The following is a 21,308-nucleotide window of genomic DNA, read 5'->3' as shown; positions in this document are numbered from 1 at the left end:
TATGCCCTACACAATTCTCAAAAGCACTGTTGTGAATTAAAATATGACGAGATTTGTAACAATCCCAAAGATGAGTAATACCATGACGCTTTAAAGTACAATACATTTGGCATTTTATCTCCAATTTGACTTCATATTATAACCTCACACTCGCATAGACTCACATTCACAAATGCCACATCTTGTCTTTATGGCCTCTCTTTTTTATCATTGTGTAAAGTCTAAATATTGTACTACTGTCTATTGTGGCGAGCGGGGCCAATGACCAATCAGCCTCGCCATTGAAACGGCTCAATCAAGATCGTTCCCACCAGCGCCTCATCAAGCCAGCCAGATATAGACAGCGGCAGAAGAGGAGAGGGTGAGCTTGTTCTCCTAGTCATGGTATGACTAACGCTTGGCTGTTTCTTTCTTTCTTTTCCAGAAACCATCGATAACGATCGGCAGAGATGCACAACCCACCCACCCACTCATCCCCTCACTCACACACCCCGGAGACCACGCACGACCCAAACATGCTGGGACCAGAGCTAGTTCCCGCACAACTCGCACTGCACCACACCCAGCGCCGGATTGTAAATAAATCACCCTTCGGGGTACAAATCGGGAACTATTGTCTTTGTAACTTTCTGCCCGCCACAATAATTGTGTATATTTGCCAGGATCTAAGCAGAACATTTTTCACTCCCTGTACACCTTGATGTAACAATCAAAGTGAATTGGACAATTGTACAAAGTAGTTAGTTGAATGAAAGCCTGGTCTAAGAGCAATTATTCATAGGATTACATTCAAAGACAAAATATGATAATAGCCCAAAATAAACAATTGAGCTTCCAAAAAGGTCTAAAGATCAGAGTTGTAGGCAACTGGATTATTGGCCAACCTTCCTCATGTTCAGAACGGTGTTAACAATGCCTGCTGGTGGACATTAAGAGACATGGGGCCAGTTGCACCTGCTTGACCTGTTTGCTCAGTAAGCAAAAAACTGCAGGGGGTCCAGTAAAGATCTTGTGATGTCTTTCAGGTAAGCCAAAACAACTCTTTCAAATGACTTCATAGCCACAGATGTTAAGGCAACGGGTCTGTAATCATTAAGTCCTGTGATTTTGGATTTCTTTGGGATGGGAATAATGGTGGAGCATTTGAAGCACAGCTCCAGTGATCTGTTGATGATCTGTGAAAAAATGGAGGCCAGCTGGTCAGCATAGGAATTCAGACAGGCTGGAACCTATGCCATAGGTGATTAAACTTATCCTAGGAATCAGGCCTGCCAGACTGGGAATCGAATGTACAATCTATGGTCTATGCACTGGCATAGACTATGCGAGTGTCTCTAACCATTTCGCCACAACTGCAAATAAATTCTAAACCATCTCTTTTCGTTTGGGTATACAGTATGAAATGATTAAACACGTTGTTAGATAATCTATATAACGAGATATTCAAGTTTGTTTCTTTTAATTATAATAGGCTATAGAGTTTTAACTCGTCCAGTAGACAAAAACATGTAAACTGCATCTTATTCTCTATTAATTTACTCCATTATTTCATCCCATTCTATTATTTTACCCCGAATAACGTCCCTAACATATCTGTCTTCGTGAGCTTTGTGAAATGCTGTAGACTGCAGAAGACAACAGTTGGTTCTGTTAATGTAATGTAAATATAATTTAAAATAAAACTCAACAAGAGCATTAGCCTTTCATTCGTTCTTGTGAATTAATTTGAAATAATCCAGCTCTATTATAGGTATTAAATGTCTTGCTCCTCCGGTTACTTTTATTTTGGACATCTCAAATATCTGCTCGTTCATGCATTCTTCAATTTCTTCCGCAACAGCAAACAGCGCATCATAGGCTGTCATAATATGAGGCTACTGTTCACAAATCGCGCTCGTGTGGCAACGTTATATGTGCACTTGTCAATGAAGAGCGCTGAAATATTTATGAAAATAACAAAATACAACATGGTGAAAATGTTTTTTAGAAATGGTATTAACATGATGGCATTGCTTGATGAATTTATTTAATTTATTGTTTTAACTCCTAGCTCCTCAACATGGCCTGATAAGATTTAAAACCAGATCTTACAAACAGAGGTTGCATGGTATCAGAAGTTTATAGGACATTTTATATAATGCAGTTTGAAAATAAACCTTAAAGAACTTCTTTAGAGCCATTGAAAAATTCATAAAAACAAAGATGGCATTTATTATATTGGTAAACAAAAATTAACTAAAACAGTTTAGACATACATTTATGCATAACAATTCTAAATCAGAAACACTCTAAAATATAGTAAACTAAGAAAATCTTTTTTTTAAATCAATATAAAAAGAAATACAAAATATGAAGAAAATGATGCAGATCAATAACAAACTGTACCTAAACTGGTGGATGCATAGCATACACTCATATTTAATAAAGCACAACTGCATGCTTATGCATGAATCCAATTTTCCCTTGAAGCAGAAGAAAGCTCTCAATGACGTAGTTTAAGGGTGGACAAGTACACTTCTGACGGAATGGCGCTTGATTTACATAGAAATGATTACAATGCACCAATGGAAACCTTCAGATCACAAAAGCAAGCATACACGTGTACACAAACACACACGCATGCCAAACAATGGCATGTTCTAGAATTCACTAGAAGTGGCTAATTATAAAACAGAAAGTCGACAAAACAAACGGTTGACATTTGGAGTTAAGAGCGTCTAATACCATTTGTTTTGTACGCAAAATCTTTTCTGGAATAAATGAATTGGCAGTGAATTCATTTCATGCAACATATTGTAACTCTCTCTCACTTATTATTAAACTAGTATTCATCTATTAAGTGCTTGCTCTCCCACCCTTTTCCTCAGTGATAAATACAAATTCTGGCATCATTTACACGAAAATATATTTTGAAGAAGGGCCCCCATTAATTTCTATTGTATAGACACAAAACCAATGCAAATGAATGGGGGCCAGTTACATTCTTCAAAACAGCTTTATTGTTCTGCGAGAGAAAGTCATACAACTTTGAAATGACAAGAAGGTGAGTAAATGATGACAGAATTTATATTTTTTTGGGTGAACTATCACTTTAATTCTTTAGCATGAGAACTTTCAAAAAGCTGAGAATATGTACAATGTCTGAAATGTGAAAACTAAGCAGTTTTGCTACCTCCAACGATTTTCTAACTTTAAAGGTTCTGAGGGGTTAGTTTGGTGACCGGACTCATTCTGGACTTGCTATATACAAAAAGGCTGAGGTATTACTAAGAAACGTGCAATCTAGTTCAATGATACGACTATCCAAAAGCACTGTTAATGCATCTTCATTGTTAAAAATGTACCTTAACCTTCTAGCGTAGAAGCACTTCATTCCTATAAGCACCTTTTAGTTTTTGTACCGTTATATGGGACATTTTAAACAGCATCACTTGTTCTTCTACTTGTATTATTTCCTTCGTGGGTTCGCGTAAAGAGCTCACAAACCTTAGGAGAAACAATCTCATGCTGCGTGTAAACAGCATAAACTGTTATCTTTAAATCAAGATAATCATGATTATACATTTACTTCCAGAGATTTCTGAATTTTATCCACAAACATACAAAAATATAAGTTCTAAAACCCAAGTTTTTATACACAGAAAAATGTTGCATAATACTACTAATCATAACACAACATTCAGTGTGCAAAGCTCTCAGTTCTAGTGAACAGCTTGGGAATTCTTTGGGAAAAGAAATCCTGTTTGTTTTTGTGTATATACACTCACGCTTGCATTTGATTCACTCAACTCAAACAATCTCATACAACAACATACCTGAACAAATAAAACCTCTCCTTTGCAAACCACTTTCTTGATCACTTCACATCCTCATTTTCCACCTATCGAGTCTCTTCCACCTCGCATTCTGCCATCTCCCACGGGTGAATTTCTTTCCTCTCATACGTACAAATTGCCTTAACCAAACAGTATTATCTTAGTTGTTACTCAAACACATGCGAAGAGTACAGAGGATTTCTTGCTTAATTACAAAATACTATGCAGAAAACACCCCCATTTCAACAGGATCCAGAACGTCTACCATCCACAGGCTTCCTGAATCGCATTGTTTTTATTTTTGTCTCCTCCTCACTATTGTTTTTCCTCCTCTTCAGTGATGCCCTGGGCCTTCAACTCCTCCAGTATGTTGTCAAGATAGCCAGGGTCTGGATAGCCATGTCCAGTAAGATTGGATCCAAATTCTGTTTTGTGATGGATCTCATTCCAGATGACAGTGTCTGATTCTCCTGTTGTGCTAGAGGTGCCAACTGAGAAGATTAGTCTTCGATCCCACCCCACCAACAACATCCTTAACACCTGAGAACATTGAAACAAGTGGACATCATTAGAAACACTTTTGCCAGGTTCCAGATTTTCCACGATTACTTTTTTGGTCTATATGTATTTAAAGCTGTCCCATTTCATTTAAAGCCGTTTTCATTTCAGAATGACTGATTTACAGATGATTCAATGCAATAGCTTCTACATAGTTTCCATTTCAAGCCTTGTACATTTCAACAAATTTATCACGAAGTGGCTTTGAGAGTTAATTTAATACTTCACATTTCTTCATAGTTCTAATTAGACCCATTGGCAATTGTGTACTTTTTAAGGATTTTTAACAAAAAATTTTGGATTTTCAAAATTATTTAAGATGACTTTGTAGAAATCTGTTCTACAAAAATCTTTTTTTAAACTGTTATTGAATTATGTAAAACAAAACCAAGTGAATCAATACATAGTTTTGTAGGACTTGCCTTGCGCCCTTTTTCATTATCTGGGAGATAGCAATGACGGGGAAATCCTCTTGCAGTGAAAGGCTTCCCTGGGTCTGGATGGCCTGGACCCTAAAAAAAGAAGAAAAAATATATACGCAAATAATCAATAAATGTGCTTTGAGAAAATGATGCAGACTGACTAAATTATGCAGTCTTTTAAGAATGATTCAAGTGAACATACTATAGAGGCACTCATCTATAAATCTTATGCATGAATGGGCAAGAACAGCAAGTATGATGCATTAAAAAAGCTGCTCACATCACATCAACAAATACTTAAATTCAGTTGATTTTAAGGGCTTAGATAACCTAATGCTCTACATGGATTAGCCATACCTGTATGCCGGAAGGTATGTTGTAGATGATGCGAATGGTTTCGCAGCCCGGGTGTCCTGGCAGCGAGTGAGGGATGATATGGTACTCCATTTTACCGGGTGGCTGGTTTCCTGTTTTTACTCCGTATATTGTCTTGCACGTGGGACACTGCAGGCTGCCATCTTTGTTGCCGTTGTTATACATGGCAACCATGCAGTGCAGATGATACAGATGCCCACACTGTGTCAGTTTTCCTATTGAATCTGTACGTGAACCACTCGTCACACCCGGACCCTTATATCCCGATGGTCCCCCCAAAGCTTCCATGCATATAGTGCAATCCTGACAGAAGATAAAGAATGCTTAAATAAAACATTCAATTTTGTTTACATGTTTACAACTGTTTTGGAATTAGAACAATAATTCTAAAAAAAATTGTTACAACTTTATTTTTCTTATGAAATCTTATGTAATCATGGCATGTCAAGTTATGCAAACCACATGCCTATATATAATTTTTTTCCACAAATGTGCACAGTTTAGCTAAATGCTAACCATTTGTGTTGGTTTTTTACTATTTAAGAAAAACGTGGTGTAAACTCATATCTCTTTTCAATTGCACGGTTCGCATTCCTGCAGAAATGCAACTGAAAGTTACTTTCCACAACACCACTGCCATCGAAAACGTCTACGCTTAAGACAACAGGAGGTGCTAGTAGAATCGCTAGCCCAACACTTGTTGTTGTTCATATGCAATGCTGAACTTTTCTGCCCCCACACCCTCGAGTACGTCATCAGTTCAGGGTTACAGTCGAGCAAGTTTTTAGGTATGATGTTAAACCAATTTTGTAAAAATACTAAGAATATCTTACTTCTTCTGGAGGATTCCTGACCTTTTGCAAGTATTTCTTCACCACCTCCTCTGGCGTTCTTCCTAAAAAAACACATCAGCTATGTTAATTAAGTTAATACAATAAACCCTTATTATTATCCAAATATTAAGAAATGTCTTGTTTATCTCGTTAAGACCCCCTAGCAAATCTGCTGGCCCCCTTGTTGAGAACCACTGATTTACAAAGAAGAGATTAGTCATATGTTTTAATCAGAAAAATATTTAACCATAATATCGCAAATTGTGGCCCCTCGCTGGTTGTATCACTTTTACACAGTATATACATTAAATCCCTTTTATATACTAGTATAATGTTGGTACAAACACTTCTATATTTTTTTAAATAAAAAGACCTTAAAAACTATATTTTTCAAATTAAAAAGACCTTAAAACAGTGTTCTGGATCTCTACCCTAGATCATATAAATAGATTTACCTACAAATTTGAAAACAGATATATTCAGTTCCAAAAAACATTCTGTTACAATCTGAGTAAAACCTTTGACAAAAACTATTCTCATTTCATATGAATTTCAAACCATATCACTTTCCTATTTCTGCAGCTCTCATATTTTAAAATTCATGTCAAGGCACCATTGAATTGGAAATACAGCAGGCTAGTGCCATCTACTGGATTCTGTTACATTCTGTGTTGCACCAAATTAGTTGTTTTGAATCAAAATCCTATTACCGTTTGTCCCCTCTGAACAAGATGAACCTTCAAATATATCTACGGTTTTGGGAACGAGGGAAAAGAAGTCACCTCTCTCTGTAGCAGCTTCGACTTGAATGAGACTTTTTTCTGTCCTTGCTTGGTTAGTGCATCCAGACTGGCGCTTAAAAATGTTGCAATTGTAACCAGAAAAGCATTGGTTTTGGTATATATGAAGAGTGATTATTACATTCTGATTTTAGATGATGAGATCATCTTCGACCTAAACCTAGGGACTATCCTGCATACCAAAAATTTATATAGGTATACAGAAAAAACTTTGTCTGAACTCTAAATAACCGATACCTATTTCTTGTAAGAAAATTATTGCTTTTTGAAATGGTAAACTGAGCACTAAAGCTGAATCTTGACTTTGCAAATTTTATGTACAATTATCTTTAATTTATTTGATCTGTCATGATTCTGCCGCATCATGTCATGTTTCTCTTGGTTTAGTGGCAGGATCATGACAGAATCTCATGTTTTGTGTGGAGAGAGGCAGTTATGGCCTTCCATAGACTCTCTCCGGTCTCGTCTCTGTTCCCATCCTCTCGTTTCCTCGTTATTGCTTGTTAATTAGTTCATGCCCCTCACCTGTCCCCATCTTGATTATTCCCTTACTTAATGCCCTTGTGTCTTCTGTCTTGTGCTGGTGCATTGTGGTTTGTGTGGTGAGTTCCTGTGTCTTGTTAGTCTAGTCTAGTTTTGATGTTCATCTTTAAAGTTTATTTTAGTCTTGTTTAAGTGTAGTTAGTCTTAGTCCAGTCATGTTTCCATGTTTTGTTATGTTAACCCCACGTGGGTCTTTGTTTTATTATTTATTAAATTATCTGTTAACCCCTTACTCACTGTCTGCGCTTGGGTCCTCTGTCCGTGTCTCACCCCACGATCATGACATCCTTGTGACTCCTGATCTTCATTTCTAGATGTCTAGAGGCCTTAACTGTACTTCCCCTACACATTAAAAATGCTTTTAAATGCATGTCCTCAAAGATTCTTACCTTTGTGGGCTTGTTTCTTAGTGGTCTTGCGACAACAGTGTCCAACGCCAGGAATTGGTTTGATGTTGCTCTTGCTGACAGGTGGGGGATGTAGAACTACTTTAGGTGGTCGAGTCAAGCACACAGGTAGTCCAGCTGCACTCATCAGAATGCCAGTAATGCCTGTAACATATAAAAGTGCTCCATATGAATTTTCAGTTCGTCCCTTGTTTTTATATAACAAATTCATTTGACAGATACTAATGCAGTAAGAATGTCTTATATTTTCCTACCAGCTAAAGCAGGAAGAACAGTACTGGAGTCATTAAGGTTTTTCACTGGGACTGTCGGTACCCTAAAATAAAGAAAATTAACAATATGATTAATTTTACCACCAGATCATGTTCAATAACAGTCATTTTCTCATGTGGATTTTTACATGAAACAGATCTCATTCCCCATTTACTGCCATAGTAAAATACTATGGGAGTCGACAGTGGATGAGATCTGTTTGGTTATTGACATACTTCCAAATATCTTTCTTTGTGTTCAGCTGAACAAAATTAATGTTTGCTAGTCTGGAACAATCTGAAGGTGAGTAAATTATGACAGAATTTTCATTTTTGGGTGAACTATCCCTTTAACAGATGATGTTTCTAACACAAAAGTAAAAACTGAATAAAATATGCTGAAGTGGATGCGGGTTGTTATCAGTAGCGGTTTTAGGCACGGGCGAACCGGGCAGTCGCCCGGGGCGGCATTTAATCATGTCACATGGGGGGCGGCACCGGCACGAGCAGTAAAAAAATAAAAACTCTGGGCCGCCGCGAAGCGGTTTTCTATTATCTATCATTCATTCATTGTGTGGGGAATTGGCAAATTGGCGCTCCTGCATGCTGAGAAGGTGCCGTGTGTGAAGAGTAGAGGGGCGCACGCAGGGGAGGTGTACACACCGAACGTGTATGAAGCGTTAAGCGCAAGTGATTTACGTGTTAAGTCAATGCAAAGACGCGATGACCTACTTGCGGTCCGATTCGCGTAATATAAATAAGTAATATAAACGATTATGGCCATGACTCGTTTCGTGAGTTGGGGGGAATAAGAAATCTGTTGATTGTCAAGTGCCAAATAAACAGAGATGGACAGGAAAAGGTCAAAGCCATAAGGTGCACAAAAAAAACGGATTTGTGCAATTGAGAAATATAATTTTCTCTTTCACTTATGTTGTTAGAAAAAAATATGACGGTTTGTCATAAATTTGTGTGTGTGTTTTATTTTTATTTATAAATTTTTCGGGGGAGGGGGCGCTCAAAGGTGGTCTCGCCCAGGGTGCAATTCAATGTAGAACAGCCACTGGTTGTGATGAAATGACACGACACAACAGTTCCTAATGCATTTTGTCCAATCATATCTATCATTTTAAATGTTTCTATTTCTCTGCTTATTTTTCAGCTTTTCATTTAAATGGCAAGAGCGTGTGAGGGTATTTAATATGGTCGGGTAGATGGCTGGTGAAGCTTTTGACCTCAACTGACCCTTGATCTTACAAATACAACTGGGAAAGTGTATGCTTTCTATAACACACTTGCCCAGCAACTGTTGCTCTCTGTCCCCAGATGGCTTTAAGTCAAAGACACAATGTTCTATTATAAAGCTCCAGACAAACCATTTAATATGCTGTTGTGCACTTGAAAGCACACATGCATGTCACAACACTTTATAGACTACAGCTGTTTTGGAATGTCTCATTTGCCAATTGCTTCGGAATCTAGGAGGTAAAAAATCATTTATCAATACACTAACATACGGTTTTAATATGTACTAACAGCAATAAATATTCTCAATATTTTGAATATTTATATAAATTCCAAGCTGTTCTTCACAAAAGAGGCTCTTATTTAACATGGGATAAATCCTTTTTTTAATTAAAATGTGAATGAAACTTCCAACTTGATACGATATCTTTAAAAAATTGATGGCCATAGCATTATGTTGTTATGCATATACATACTGTCAGTATATATAGTTTAATGAGTCTTAAAGTGGGGTAACCAACCCCACTTTTGAAAAAGGTATATAAGCAGTGCTCCAAACCACTGCTACACACAACTCCACAAAAAATTGTCTAATGTCTGTCAGACAGGGACAAAATCATTACAACAGAAATTGAATAAAATACTTTTGTTCATTATCTCGACCCCTCTCTAACAGACATCCAGACACACACTCGACTAGGGCAATCGCTTCAGAGGAGCACCATTGTGTTGCTAATGCAGAAGGCCCCTTGTCATGTTAACAAAGGTTGCTGCAGAAACCCTGTGTGAACGCAAAACTACCACTGCGAGCCCAGGGAAAAAACACTGAAACGTCTATAGACATGAGGGGAGAGGGGGCGTTCTGGCCCCAGATGGTCAAACAGAGCAGACTGTGGTGATTTAGCCGTGTAAGAAACGTGAGAAACACAATCCCACGCAAAGAGAGAAAAAGGGAATGCACACAAATGTGGCTGATAACATTCTGACATCCTATAGAAAGGACTTAACTTTGATAATACTCAATATATCTTAATATTTTCTCTTGCTGCAGAATATAGAAAATATGTTTTTTATTTTAAAAAAGCATAGTTTGAATAGAAGTTGAATAAAAACTGTTTAGTGCAAAAACATTCATCACGTCATCAGGTAGTCAAAACTTACTTTATATCACTTATATTTACTTTATCATATTACTTTTTTTATTAGTTAACATGAAAAGGCTGTTAGAAATCATTTAAGATTTTGGTTATCTTACATTGGTTATGGTACATATATTGGTAGAGCGTAGCGATCGTCTCTACAAATGATGGTATTTTGTTTAGCATTAGTTTTTTTGAACACCAAACTATTTCCATATTACTTGTCTTTGGGGCATTCATCTTAATTTTAATATTCAATATTCATGCCATGACATCTTTTAACAATTTTAATAATATCCAATAAACAATGTATCGCCGAGCAAAATCTTTACATTGACCATATTATCTTCATTGTACAGAAGGTAACGATATCTGGAACATAAATGGTATTGCTGTGCAGAATAGAATCTTAATCTGTATGTATGATTTTTTTTTAAAACACCCTGAAAAACCTACAGACCAACTTTAAATTAGTAATGACTAATATTGTTTTTATTGGGAAACTTGAATACTCTATTCAGATGATGAGAGACATGATAGGAGGGTTAATTTGGAATTCAAAAACTTTTCAACAACTGGGGCAACTTAAAGGAAAAAAAGGAAATAGCTCTTCTCACCCAGAGGCGACAAGTGCTTGTGACTGTGCCATTGCGATTCTCTGCAAAGCAGGCCGACTAAGCCCTGCCAGACTGGCACGAGGTGGCAGGGGGGCAGCACAGGCAGCTGACCGTTGTTGGGGTAACGTTGTTGAAGAAGTTGTGGACGGTGTAGTACTTGATGCGACATTGACGAGCACGGCAGTTGGCACCACTGTTGCTGAAGACTTGTTTTGGGCAGATGAAAGATGCGGTTTGGTTGAAGGGGCTAAAGGTGGAGGCGATGAGCAGCTAGATGATATTGAGAGAGTAGCAGTGTCCGAAGTGAGATGGGATAGCGAACGAGCAAAATCACATGAGTTCTTGGGTTTTTCAGAAGGCAAACAACTAAGGGACAAACCATCTGGTATAGTATGGGAGTGAGAGTTTAAAACAGACAAAGATTTTGAGTTTTTTGGAAGTGTCGCAAAGCTGGATTTTGGATGGTTTGCTTTTGCCGCGTGAGGTTTGCGTCCTAGTGTCTGCGACGCTGTGGCATTGGTCTTTATGCTCATTACCAGAAGGCACTGCTTGCAGGCACATGGTAGTCCAAGAGGAGCAAGAGATGATACTGAAAGCGTCCCACTAGGGTAAACCGCACTTCCTTTTCTGATCAGGGTTGAACCAGAAACACCTATCCCAAGAAGGGCCCCTGTTGACCCCCCACCTGAAGAAACTCTCATCGTCCTTCCGGTTATGCTCCAGGCCTCTGAAGATTTGGGCAATGGGCCATAGACAATTGGATAAACCATGTCAGAGCGTCTCTGGATGCGCCGGTTCCGTTGCGTTTGCATGTTAAACTGGGTCATGGCCTGGAAGTCCACAAGGTAGCAAAAGCCCAACGACGTCAGGTCCAAAGATTGTTGCTGCCGGTCATGTGCCGCTTGCAAGGCGATGCTCACCTCCATGTCATACATTATCCAGGAACCTGCGTCATTTTCCCACTCCCATATCAAACCCTTGCTTGGTGCTGAGGTGGGGTCATAGAAACTCCGCCGCACTGGTCTTATTGTACCTGAGGGATTAAACAAAAGGATTATTGCACTGTAATGAGGACACACAATTACTACATAATACATAAACATAATTGCATAATTGCAGAGACATTTCAAACAAGTTATTATAAGAAAAGAAGTCATGCACTCTAATGTCAAAGTATTATTTTGAGACTCATTATCTTCCACAGAAAATATAGTATTATGAGCATTTATTTGACAAAGAGTAGCCCTAATCCAACTTTCTAATTTTAAAATGTAAGTATCAGAGCAACACTGGATATCAAAGCGACTCTACCGGTATTACAGGTTTAATAATTACACCCTGTGCTCAAAAGATTCAACTCGCACTGTTTGCTGTTATAGCCACTGAATGCCTATTGTTACACTATGAACTGAAACCTATTCATTAGACTAGAAATGGAGTTTACACTTTTCCCATGGGACCGAATTGGTTGCGTCCAGGTCGGGATCTGATGGAATTTGGGGAAGCATTTTTCAACAGTAAGCGGGTGAAACAAGCAACACTCACTCAGCTAAAGCCACAGAAGTATGTGAAATAAATGCACACATGAATAAACATAATCCAAAGATCTAATGATCACAAACAAACAACAGACCATGCACCATGTCTTTAAAAGTTAGAAAGTGTTTTGTAGAGCACAATTCTTATTTCCAAGACATTCTTATTCTAAGGATGGCATATTATAGTACAAAAATTCCGTATATAAAGTATAAAATAAAACGTAAAATACTAAAGTTGGATGGCGATAATACAATTTCTACATTATGAAACTTTCATAGCCTTTATAACTTTCAACATGGGTGTTCCAAAAAGTAGGGTGGAGAGAAACTAAAATCTATATTCAATTGTTTCTTGACTCACTTTACCAGCTCTATGCCAAATACACAATTATCTCCTACCAATTTGTTCTATCTGAATGAAATAACAATCAGGGCTGTGCTCTTTTGTAAATGAATGAATAGATAACAACGCTCCATGTTTTCTATTCTTTTGAAACAAGTTAGTTCTCGAGATCTTCAATAACATGCGGTTAATTTCCCTCAATCCTTTGATATAAAATGGGTCACTTTTCTATAACCGTATTAGTTTCCGCACTCTTTTAGTATTGATTCTGGTTACTTAAATTACAGGTCAATATAAAAGTCCACATTAAACTAAACAACACTGTGTCTACTCTCCACACTGCAGCCACTACAACAGATTGTCATGTCCATGTTCACATGCCAGTCATATTGGCTGCATTTCAGTTTGCACGCTTGTGCAAATATGTGTGGTCATAAAAGGTTACGCCTCAGAAGATCATAAACTCTGACACAGGGTTAAGGATCCCAGGACCTCTGCAGCAGCCCAAAGAACTACAGCAGGTGTAAAGGGACTGTCCATCTGTTCTATTGTCACTGACTATTTGCCTCTTTTGACGTTCCTTTTTTTTTCTATACTTTTTCTATTTTAAACTAAATACACTTCCTATTCTTTATTAATTTTGATACATTTCAAAATACTAAAATCATAAAATAGACACCAAGATCACCCAATATTTCTTCTAGGCGTTTAATCCCAAATTATAAATAAAAAACATATACATACATATACATATATTTTTAGAAATATTCAGAGAGTATTTATTCATATTTACCAATAATTTAAATTATATATAAACATGTATTACTATTTACCAATAATTTAAATTATATAAACATTTGTTTTATATTTCATATTATTCTTAAATATATGCATGTATGTGTTTATAAATACCAAATTAATTAGTACAAAGGAATATATTATGTAAACAAAAACTAATATTTTTAAGCCCCAATTTTTGCCCTTTTTTAGCAACTAGTTGTTGGTGTGTCACTATATTTGAATTGAGCGGTTATTTGTCGTATAGCAAAGTTCAAATATTCATTGGTTTTCTCTCACAAATCCCTATTGTTATGCTCAAAGATATATCCCAATAATGAAACATAATTTATTTTATAAATGACGTCCTTGTAGGTTCATTCTAATAATTGTCATTCCATAGAAAATAAATAAAACATCTAAAGTTTCTTTATAGCATAAAAGTGTCTAAAGAATCATACCATATGACTTCAGACAATTAATACAGTGCATTGCAGAAGTGAACATTATGAGAGCAGAAATCCGAGCAGATAGTGGTGTTTATCTTTGCTGGAGGGTGATACCAACAGAAACAATTCACGACACAGTCAGCCTGAAGCAGTTCACCAAATCTGGACATTCCCTCTACTTTTCCGCCTAAATATGTGAGAGTCACAGGATAAGGAGAAACACAATCCAGCCCTGTGCATGTTTGTGTGTGCAATGGAAAGCAGAGCGACTGACAGCCTCCCAGGGGCCCGAATGGGTGAAACTTCACACAGCCTGTTGCACAATCACAACCACTCCCCTTTCCCTTCCTCCTCTATCCATCTAGTTTCGTTCTTTTACTTGGAAGCGTGCCTGGGTAGAATTGTGTTTTTGTCAAAGTTACTGTGCAGGTTCTCAGGGCAAGTCTTGACAAATTTTACAAACATTCCTATAACCTTAAAGTCACACACAACGTTCTAGTAATACAATTTTCCCTTAAAGAATTTGTTCACCCATACATAAAACTCCTATTATTACTAGAATGTCCTTTCCAACCTATAACTTTTTCCATCGAACATAAAATGTCAACAAATCACAAGTACCACACACTGGAAGCACATTATCCACATGCCCAAGTTCAATGTCAACTCTTAATGAAAAATAGATGAGTTTAAACTTAATTTCGTGCATTTTAAAGCCTTACTTTACATACCAGGCAATATGTTCTTTGCAACAATTGTGTTGGCGTTGTCGGATTGAGCACAATAATCCATTTGGCGTTAATTTATAAAATGTTTTATAGAATGTTTCTCCCATTCTTTCTTACCAAGAAGATTAATGTATATTGCAGTCAGGTGTGATGTTGAAATGTACATTTAGGACAAATATATGTAATTTCATGGAAAGCTTGACAATAAGTGGCATGGATTTTATGCAGCATCCATGATTCAGTGTTGACTTTGTGCTTCTGACAGACACCGCCAAATACATCCATAAAAGGTTTTATTTTGATGCTTTGCTATTGTCATCCCACTTTTGTGTTTCTGTAACTTACCTAGTAAAACACTGCATTAACAGCAAAAACATCATGGTTTTGATTCTGAGGGAACACGCAGAATTGAACAGTATCTATTGTTGGTCTTTTTGAAAATTGCGTCTTGTCAAATGCTTTATCACATGCATCAATGCAGGTAAAATTTTGACTACTGCCCTGAATGCTCTTTTCCATACAATTTCAATGCCAGCCGGATATTTCTAGGTTCAAAAAGCAAAAACACGATAAAAAAGAATCTATAAACCATGTGTGCCCTATTTTAAGTATTCGAACGTAATCTGAAGTGTGACAACATCTAAAACAGACTAAATTGACGTCATTATTCATAGATATTTGTGTGGTCTTTTCACCACACAAAACTATCTTATGGCTTCAGAAGTACGGACCACTTTTATGATGGTTCTTCATCCCTTTCAAGCTTGAAGGCTCCAACAATATGCATGAAAACAACAAATGAGTGGCGAGTTCATTATTCAATACTGCTACATAAAACCAAATAAACCATCATAACAAAATGAAAGGTTAATAAATGTTAACAGATGTTCCTTTTTTCGGAGTGAACAAATCTTTTAGGGCAGTGGTTCTCAACATTTTTTGGGCCAGCGTCACCCTATCTATTTTCCAGGTCTCTTACTGTCCCCCACACAAATAAGGACTAAACGTCTTCATAATACTATTAAATTGTTTGTTATTATAATATAATTAAAAATGCATGTCACTGAATTGGGGCAATCGGTAATCTCATTAAATGTATATTTGTTTTGTCTCTAGAAATAACAATAAAGATAAATAAAAAGCATGTCACTGAAAGTCAATTTGTCATTAATCATTTGTGTTCATAATTAGGCAATGAAAACAACACAATCTTCTTACAAGAATAAACACTTATTATATGATACATATAAAATATTTTTCTAGGCTTACAGATAAGAATTTAATGCAAAATAATTCTGTTCATGCAAACTCAACTGCTTTATATTGTGCAATGAAAGGTACAGATATTACCCACAGCAAATGAAGAAATTTGTAGCAGCCTATTTGTTTCACATGTTTACACTCTCATTTTTAAGTTATATCTGCCCCTACAGTCAGCTGACGTCAAGGTAACATTACAGATCTCTCACGTGACATCAAGGTTTTTTGGTGTGTTTGCCACACTGCGCATATGACATCAAACCACCGGGGTGAATTTTGGGTGCACGTCAAGAGCATTGTGCGCGCACCGTGCAGTGGTGATAACGTGGTGTGTGCGTGTAAGGTCAAAATCATTCACATTAAAGCGAACCTAACTAAGACAGTTTTTGTATATCTCATGTTAATCTTGACTTCTTACAGAATAGTATTGCACCCTTCAAATATCTTTAGTTTGATCACATTTATAAAAGACACAGCTGTACGATTATTTCCGAAAGCATGCAACGCTTGTGGGGACGCATTGCCAAGAACCGCGTGCGATTCATGTCCAGAGTCTTTTAATGCTGGGACTGCCGCTCCATCTATCAGTTTCAAATTAGAAAACTTTCCGAAGCCTGTACCAACACTGGGGGAGTGTATCGAGCAGAGAAATACTACGCTATACTTCAAACTCCTTTTTTTAAAAAGTTGACCATGTCAAGCATGAGAAGACAGCACATTTAACACTGTAAAGAAGTTCAGAACACACCGTTGCACCACCCTTTTAAAACCACAGTTTGCACACTAGCTCCTGATGCAGATCGTAATCTTTTGCAGGTAAATGTTTAATCTTGTCTTGCCTTGACTATTTGGTGTCAACTTGCAAACGCCCCCACAGAACACCTGAACGCCCCCCTTTCAAAAAGCTTGCTTCCATGGCATATGCCCCAGTATAAATAAACAATTCTGTATATTTGTCAGTGTTATCATTTAAAATGAAAATTGGGGCAAAACAATTATCTACATCCAAGCAGAAGACTAATTCACTGCTTAATTGCTCATTTTAACGGGTCGGTAAAAAAAAGGGGCGACGTACTTTCGCGCAGAAATCCCTGTCCCCGCAGCCCGCACATCTGTCTGTTTTACTTGCAACAACTGCAGCACGCAGGTGCACAGTGCTCACGCAGGCGCGCAAGGATGAAGACACGCGACTGAGTTAGGCTATGAAAACATGACGAAACTAAAGTTCCTAAATATCAATTATGGTATTTTTAGTCAATAGCCCCTGTAGATGGACATAAGAATTTGCTTCTGCAAAGCAGGGAAATGGAAGCAGAGAGGAGAGATGATGAGTTTTAGGGAGGTAAGACTTGATAAATAAAGTTTTGCATCCTCAGCCAGTCAGACAAACCTTTGTCAAGTCTGTAAAATTGCATGGTTGCTTAGAAAAACATGTTGTCTGTACTTTCAGAAATGAAATTAATATTTAGTTTACTGGTTCTAGTTAAGGACATTACAATTAAAGTTGCCAGTACCTATGGCTGAGATAACCAATTCATTTTTATTTATGTAGCGCTTTTCACAATGTGCATTGTTCCAAAGCAGCTTTACAGGAGAAAATGAGAAATACTAAAAAAAGGTAAAACACAGTACATGGTGTTTATATAACAATTTAAATTATTCTAGTAAATAATATCTAATATATGCAGTATCCCGGTGGTTTATTTAGCATATTTTGCTTGGCTGAAAAGATGTGTCTTTATTCTAGATTTAGTGAGCGAGTGTGTCTGACCCTGGAATAGAGTTGGGAAGGCTATTCCAGAGTTTAGGTGCTTCGTATGAGAAATCTCAACCCCCTTTGGTGGATTTAGTTATTCTAGGTGTTATCAAAAGTCTGGAGTTTTGAGATCTTAGAGAGGGTGATGGGTTGTAGTCTGATAGAAGCTTTGTTATGTAGGTAGAAGGTTTTATAAGTAATTCAACTTTAAAGTCAATACGATACATAATGGGTAGCCTGTGAAGGGTTGATAACATTGGGGTTATGTGATTGTATTTTCTGGACCTGGTTAGAACTCTGACAGCTGCATTCTTAACTAACTGTAGTTTGTTTATCGATGATGCATTACAGTAGTCAAGTCTTGAGGTCACAAATGCATCAGTAACGAATAGAATATTTTTCTTAATTTGGCAACATTTCTAAGGTGGGAAAAGGCTGTTTTTGTGACATTTGAGATCTGATTTCGAAATGACAGGTTACTGTCTAATATAATGCTAGATTTTTACTGCATTTGTTGGAGTAACAGTACAGCCTTCAATTTGCAGGTTATAATCTGAAATATTCGGTTTATATTGGTCCAATAAGTAATATTTCTGTTTTTCTAATTTAAAAGAAGGTAGACCAATGTGAAAAGAAGATAAACCTGTGATATTATAGGCAGTACAGTTGAATGCAGTACAGTTTGTTAAAAAAATTAACCAGCTTTGTTTGGACTTGGCTGTTGAACCAGAACATATTGTTTTTTAATTATTAGTTGGAGCCATAAAACGACTGGTTTCTTGAAATAGGCCTATTGTAATATGTAAATTCCTGAAAAAATGTAGGTTAATTATTCATTGTTATCATCGTGCAATGAATGCAGATGTGCAAATATGTTAATAAAGTTTATGTTAATAATGTTGAAGAAACTTAAATATTTGTATACGTAAATGTTTACCTTCCCTAGTATTGTTGCACTGTAGGAGTAGTGGTTTCAGCAAGGGACGTTTGTAAAGTGCATTGACTCGCAAGTGGAAGAAAAAGTAATGAGGGCCTGTGCCCTACGATTCATTATTGAATGCATGTTAACATACGTTCTCAAAATACATTGACAAAACACTTGCTTTTGCACTTCAAAAAAACACATTTGCCCCTCACATGTTGTTTGTTAGTTGTACTGCAGACTTAATAAACATTTGTTTTTGTATACTTCTATATGGATGGAATGAGAAGACCTCACACATACTTTGGACTTGTTTAATCGTGTGTAAAGGCACTGATCTAATATCATCTTACCCGTGTCTTGTCTGAACTGATGCATGGACTGTCGATCGATGATGTACGGGGACAGGCGGTTGTCGGCTCGGCCTAGGACGACGCTGCCGCCGCGGGGATCGCTTCGTATCACCTCCTCTATGTGGTGAGAGACAGCCGGGCTGTAGGGCCGCCAACGACCGTGCTCGTTGAGCCATTCCCAGACGACCACGGCAGAGGCCGGTAACATCGCGTCCCTAAAAGTAAATAAGATTAGTTACTTCTCTTCACAACCGCCATCGGACTTTTGCGAACGGATTTGTGAACACCACCCTTGTGCTGGTAGCTGCGGTAAACTATTATTACAAGCTTACAAACTTAACTCGTACTAATCAACCAGACCAAAGTATGTAAACCACATGTATGTACTCACGTTTATTTAAAGGAGAGTTAACGCGAGAAATCCCAGCATCAGGTCAATCTCCGTATCACATCCATTACTCCCCGACAACTCCGTTGTCTCGACGATTGATCTGTCGGAAATTATTCTTCCTTATTATAAACATCTGCGTTTGCAGGTTCGGCGTATACTCCTTCCCTTTCTGCTTAACTGTTTGTTGCGAAACGATGTATGATTTATCCAAAGTCATGAATACATACTGTAAACGAGTTTGTAGTGAAGCGCTCGTGCTTTGGCTCGCATCGCTCCGAACTGAATACACGCAACACCCCCCACAAAAGACGACAAAACCTGTTGGTTTGGTCATGTGTTTTCGTGTCGTTTGAATGGTGAACAAAAACGATGATGTATGCGTAGTGAAAATCAGTTGGAGGATTAGGCAAATACTACATTTAGGAATAAATAACATTTTTATGCCCCTTTGCCAAATTAGGGGAATACCGTTTACGTTACACATTGCCACAGCATTTAATTAGTTAAACATAGATGTTGAGCTTATAAAAGCCTGTGCTTAAATGATAATTTTCTCGGGTATATAGTTTTCGTGTAACGTCAAGCATTTTATTATGACTTTAAAATTCTTTTTAGGAAAAAATAATAAAAAGAAGTGTTTTTATACGTATGTAAATGCAGACATTGCTGTACGGGACAAATATTTGAATATATCTTATTTTGTTGTCATGAACCTGGATGCACTTCACATTCCAACATTATTAAGCATATCATTGGCCAAAGTTCTAAAAGTTGAAACGCAGGGATTGGTGAATCCACCATTGAAATCCATATTTTGGTCCACAGCAAAAAAAGCATTGGTTTGAAAGCTGAAGAAATGGCACAAACAATGGATTTGGTAAATTGGAAGTCTATACATGTTCAGTGTCAATGTCCACTCTCCAAACGAGGTTATTTAAATGCTTTTAGTCGACCTGTATTTGCTAGAACTGGAAAAATCCTGTAAACCCTGATAAGTTAACTCAACACATTTGTGGAAACTTCTCACCTCAAAACTTTTAAGTGCATGAGCTCAATTATGTTGAGTACAGAACACTAAATACAGAAGAACAGTAAACTCAAAATAACCACTATCGAGCCACTGACATTTACATTTCCAGTACCATATTGTTGATCTACTGTATATAAATAGGCTTGTTGAAAATGAGAGTAGGCGGCTGCAGTAAGGGGAGGAGTGAAAACAGCGCAGGAAAGACGGACACTTTTTTATTATAATGCTTTATTGTCACGAAAATGCATCTACAATGCCATATCGCATTGTATAACGAAATCCACATGCATCAACAAGAAAAACAAAAAAAGACACAAAACAAACCAACATAAAAAAAGAGTGTCATGAAACAGAAACCTATTTCAGACAGCTCTCAAACAAAAACATTTTATTTGACAAAGACAGAACAAAACTCAAAATCCCTCAAGGGGGAAAACAAGAACAATACACTTTAACCAAATAAAACATAACAAACACTTAACTTAAAGACAGACCGGGGCAACAGGACAAGACGGGGATGAAGAAAAATGATCCAGCACAGGACAGCAAACACAAGGGCATTTAATAGGAGAGACATAACGAGGGCAACAGGTAAAGGGCGTGAACTGATTATGGCATAATGAATAAGGAAACAATGGGGGGGGGACTAAGTGGCAGGACTGTAAAGCGCATGGCACGAGCAATGTTCCAAAACAAAACACAAGAAATGGGGCTGTTATGATTCTGTTGGCCAGAAAGAGAAGTAACTACTAGAAA

The 21,308-nt window shown here is 37.3% G+C and overlaps 1 protein-coding gene across 1 annotated transcript; it reads right to left on the bottom strand.

Annotated features, from left to right (window-relative positions):
• Window positions 1-1,985: 1,985 nt before the first annotated feature.
• dtx4b (deltex 4, E3 ubiquitin ligase b) lies at window positions 1,986-19,832 on the bottom strand. Its single transcript, XM_079461886.1, has 9 exons — window positions 19,523-19,832; window positions 19,132-19,346; window positions 11,006-12,038; window positions 8,008-8,069; window positions 7,736-7,897; window positions 6,004-6,065; window positions 5,153-5,473; window positions 4,796-4,885; window positions 1,986-4,355 (listed from the first exon to the last, which is right to left on the bottom strand). Exons 2-9 carry the CDS (start codon window positions 19,337-19,339, stop codon window positions 4,131-4,133), a joined length of 2,163 nt encoding a protein of 720 aa, XP_079318012.1. The 5' UTR covers window positions 19,340-19,346; window positions 19,523-19,832; the 3' UTR covers window positions 1,986-4,130.
• Window positions 19,833-21,308: the final 1,476 nt, after the last annotated feature.

This window comes from Barbatula barbatula, assembly GCF_947034865.1.
Source record: "Barbatula barbatula genome assembly, chromosome: 8".
Taxonomy (NCBI): Eukaryota; Metazoa; Chordata; class Actinopteri; order Cypriniformes; family Nemacheilidae; genus Barbatula; species Barbatula barbatula.
This window is presented reverse-complemented; position numbering and strand designations above follow the sequence as displayed.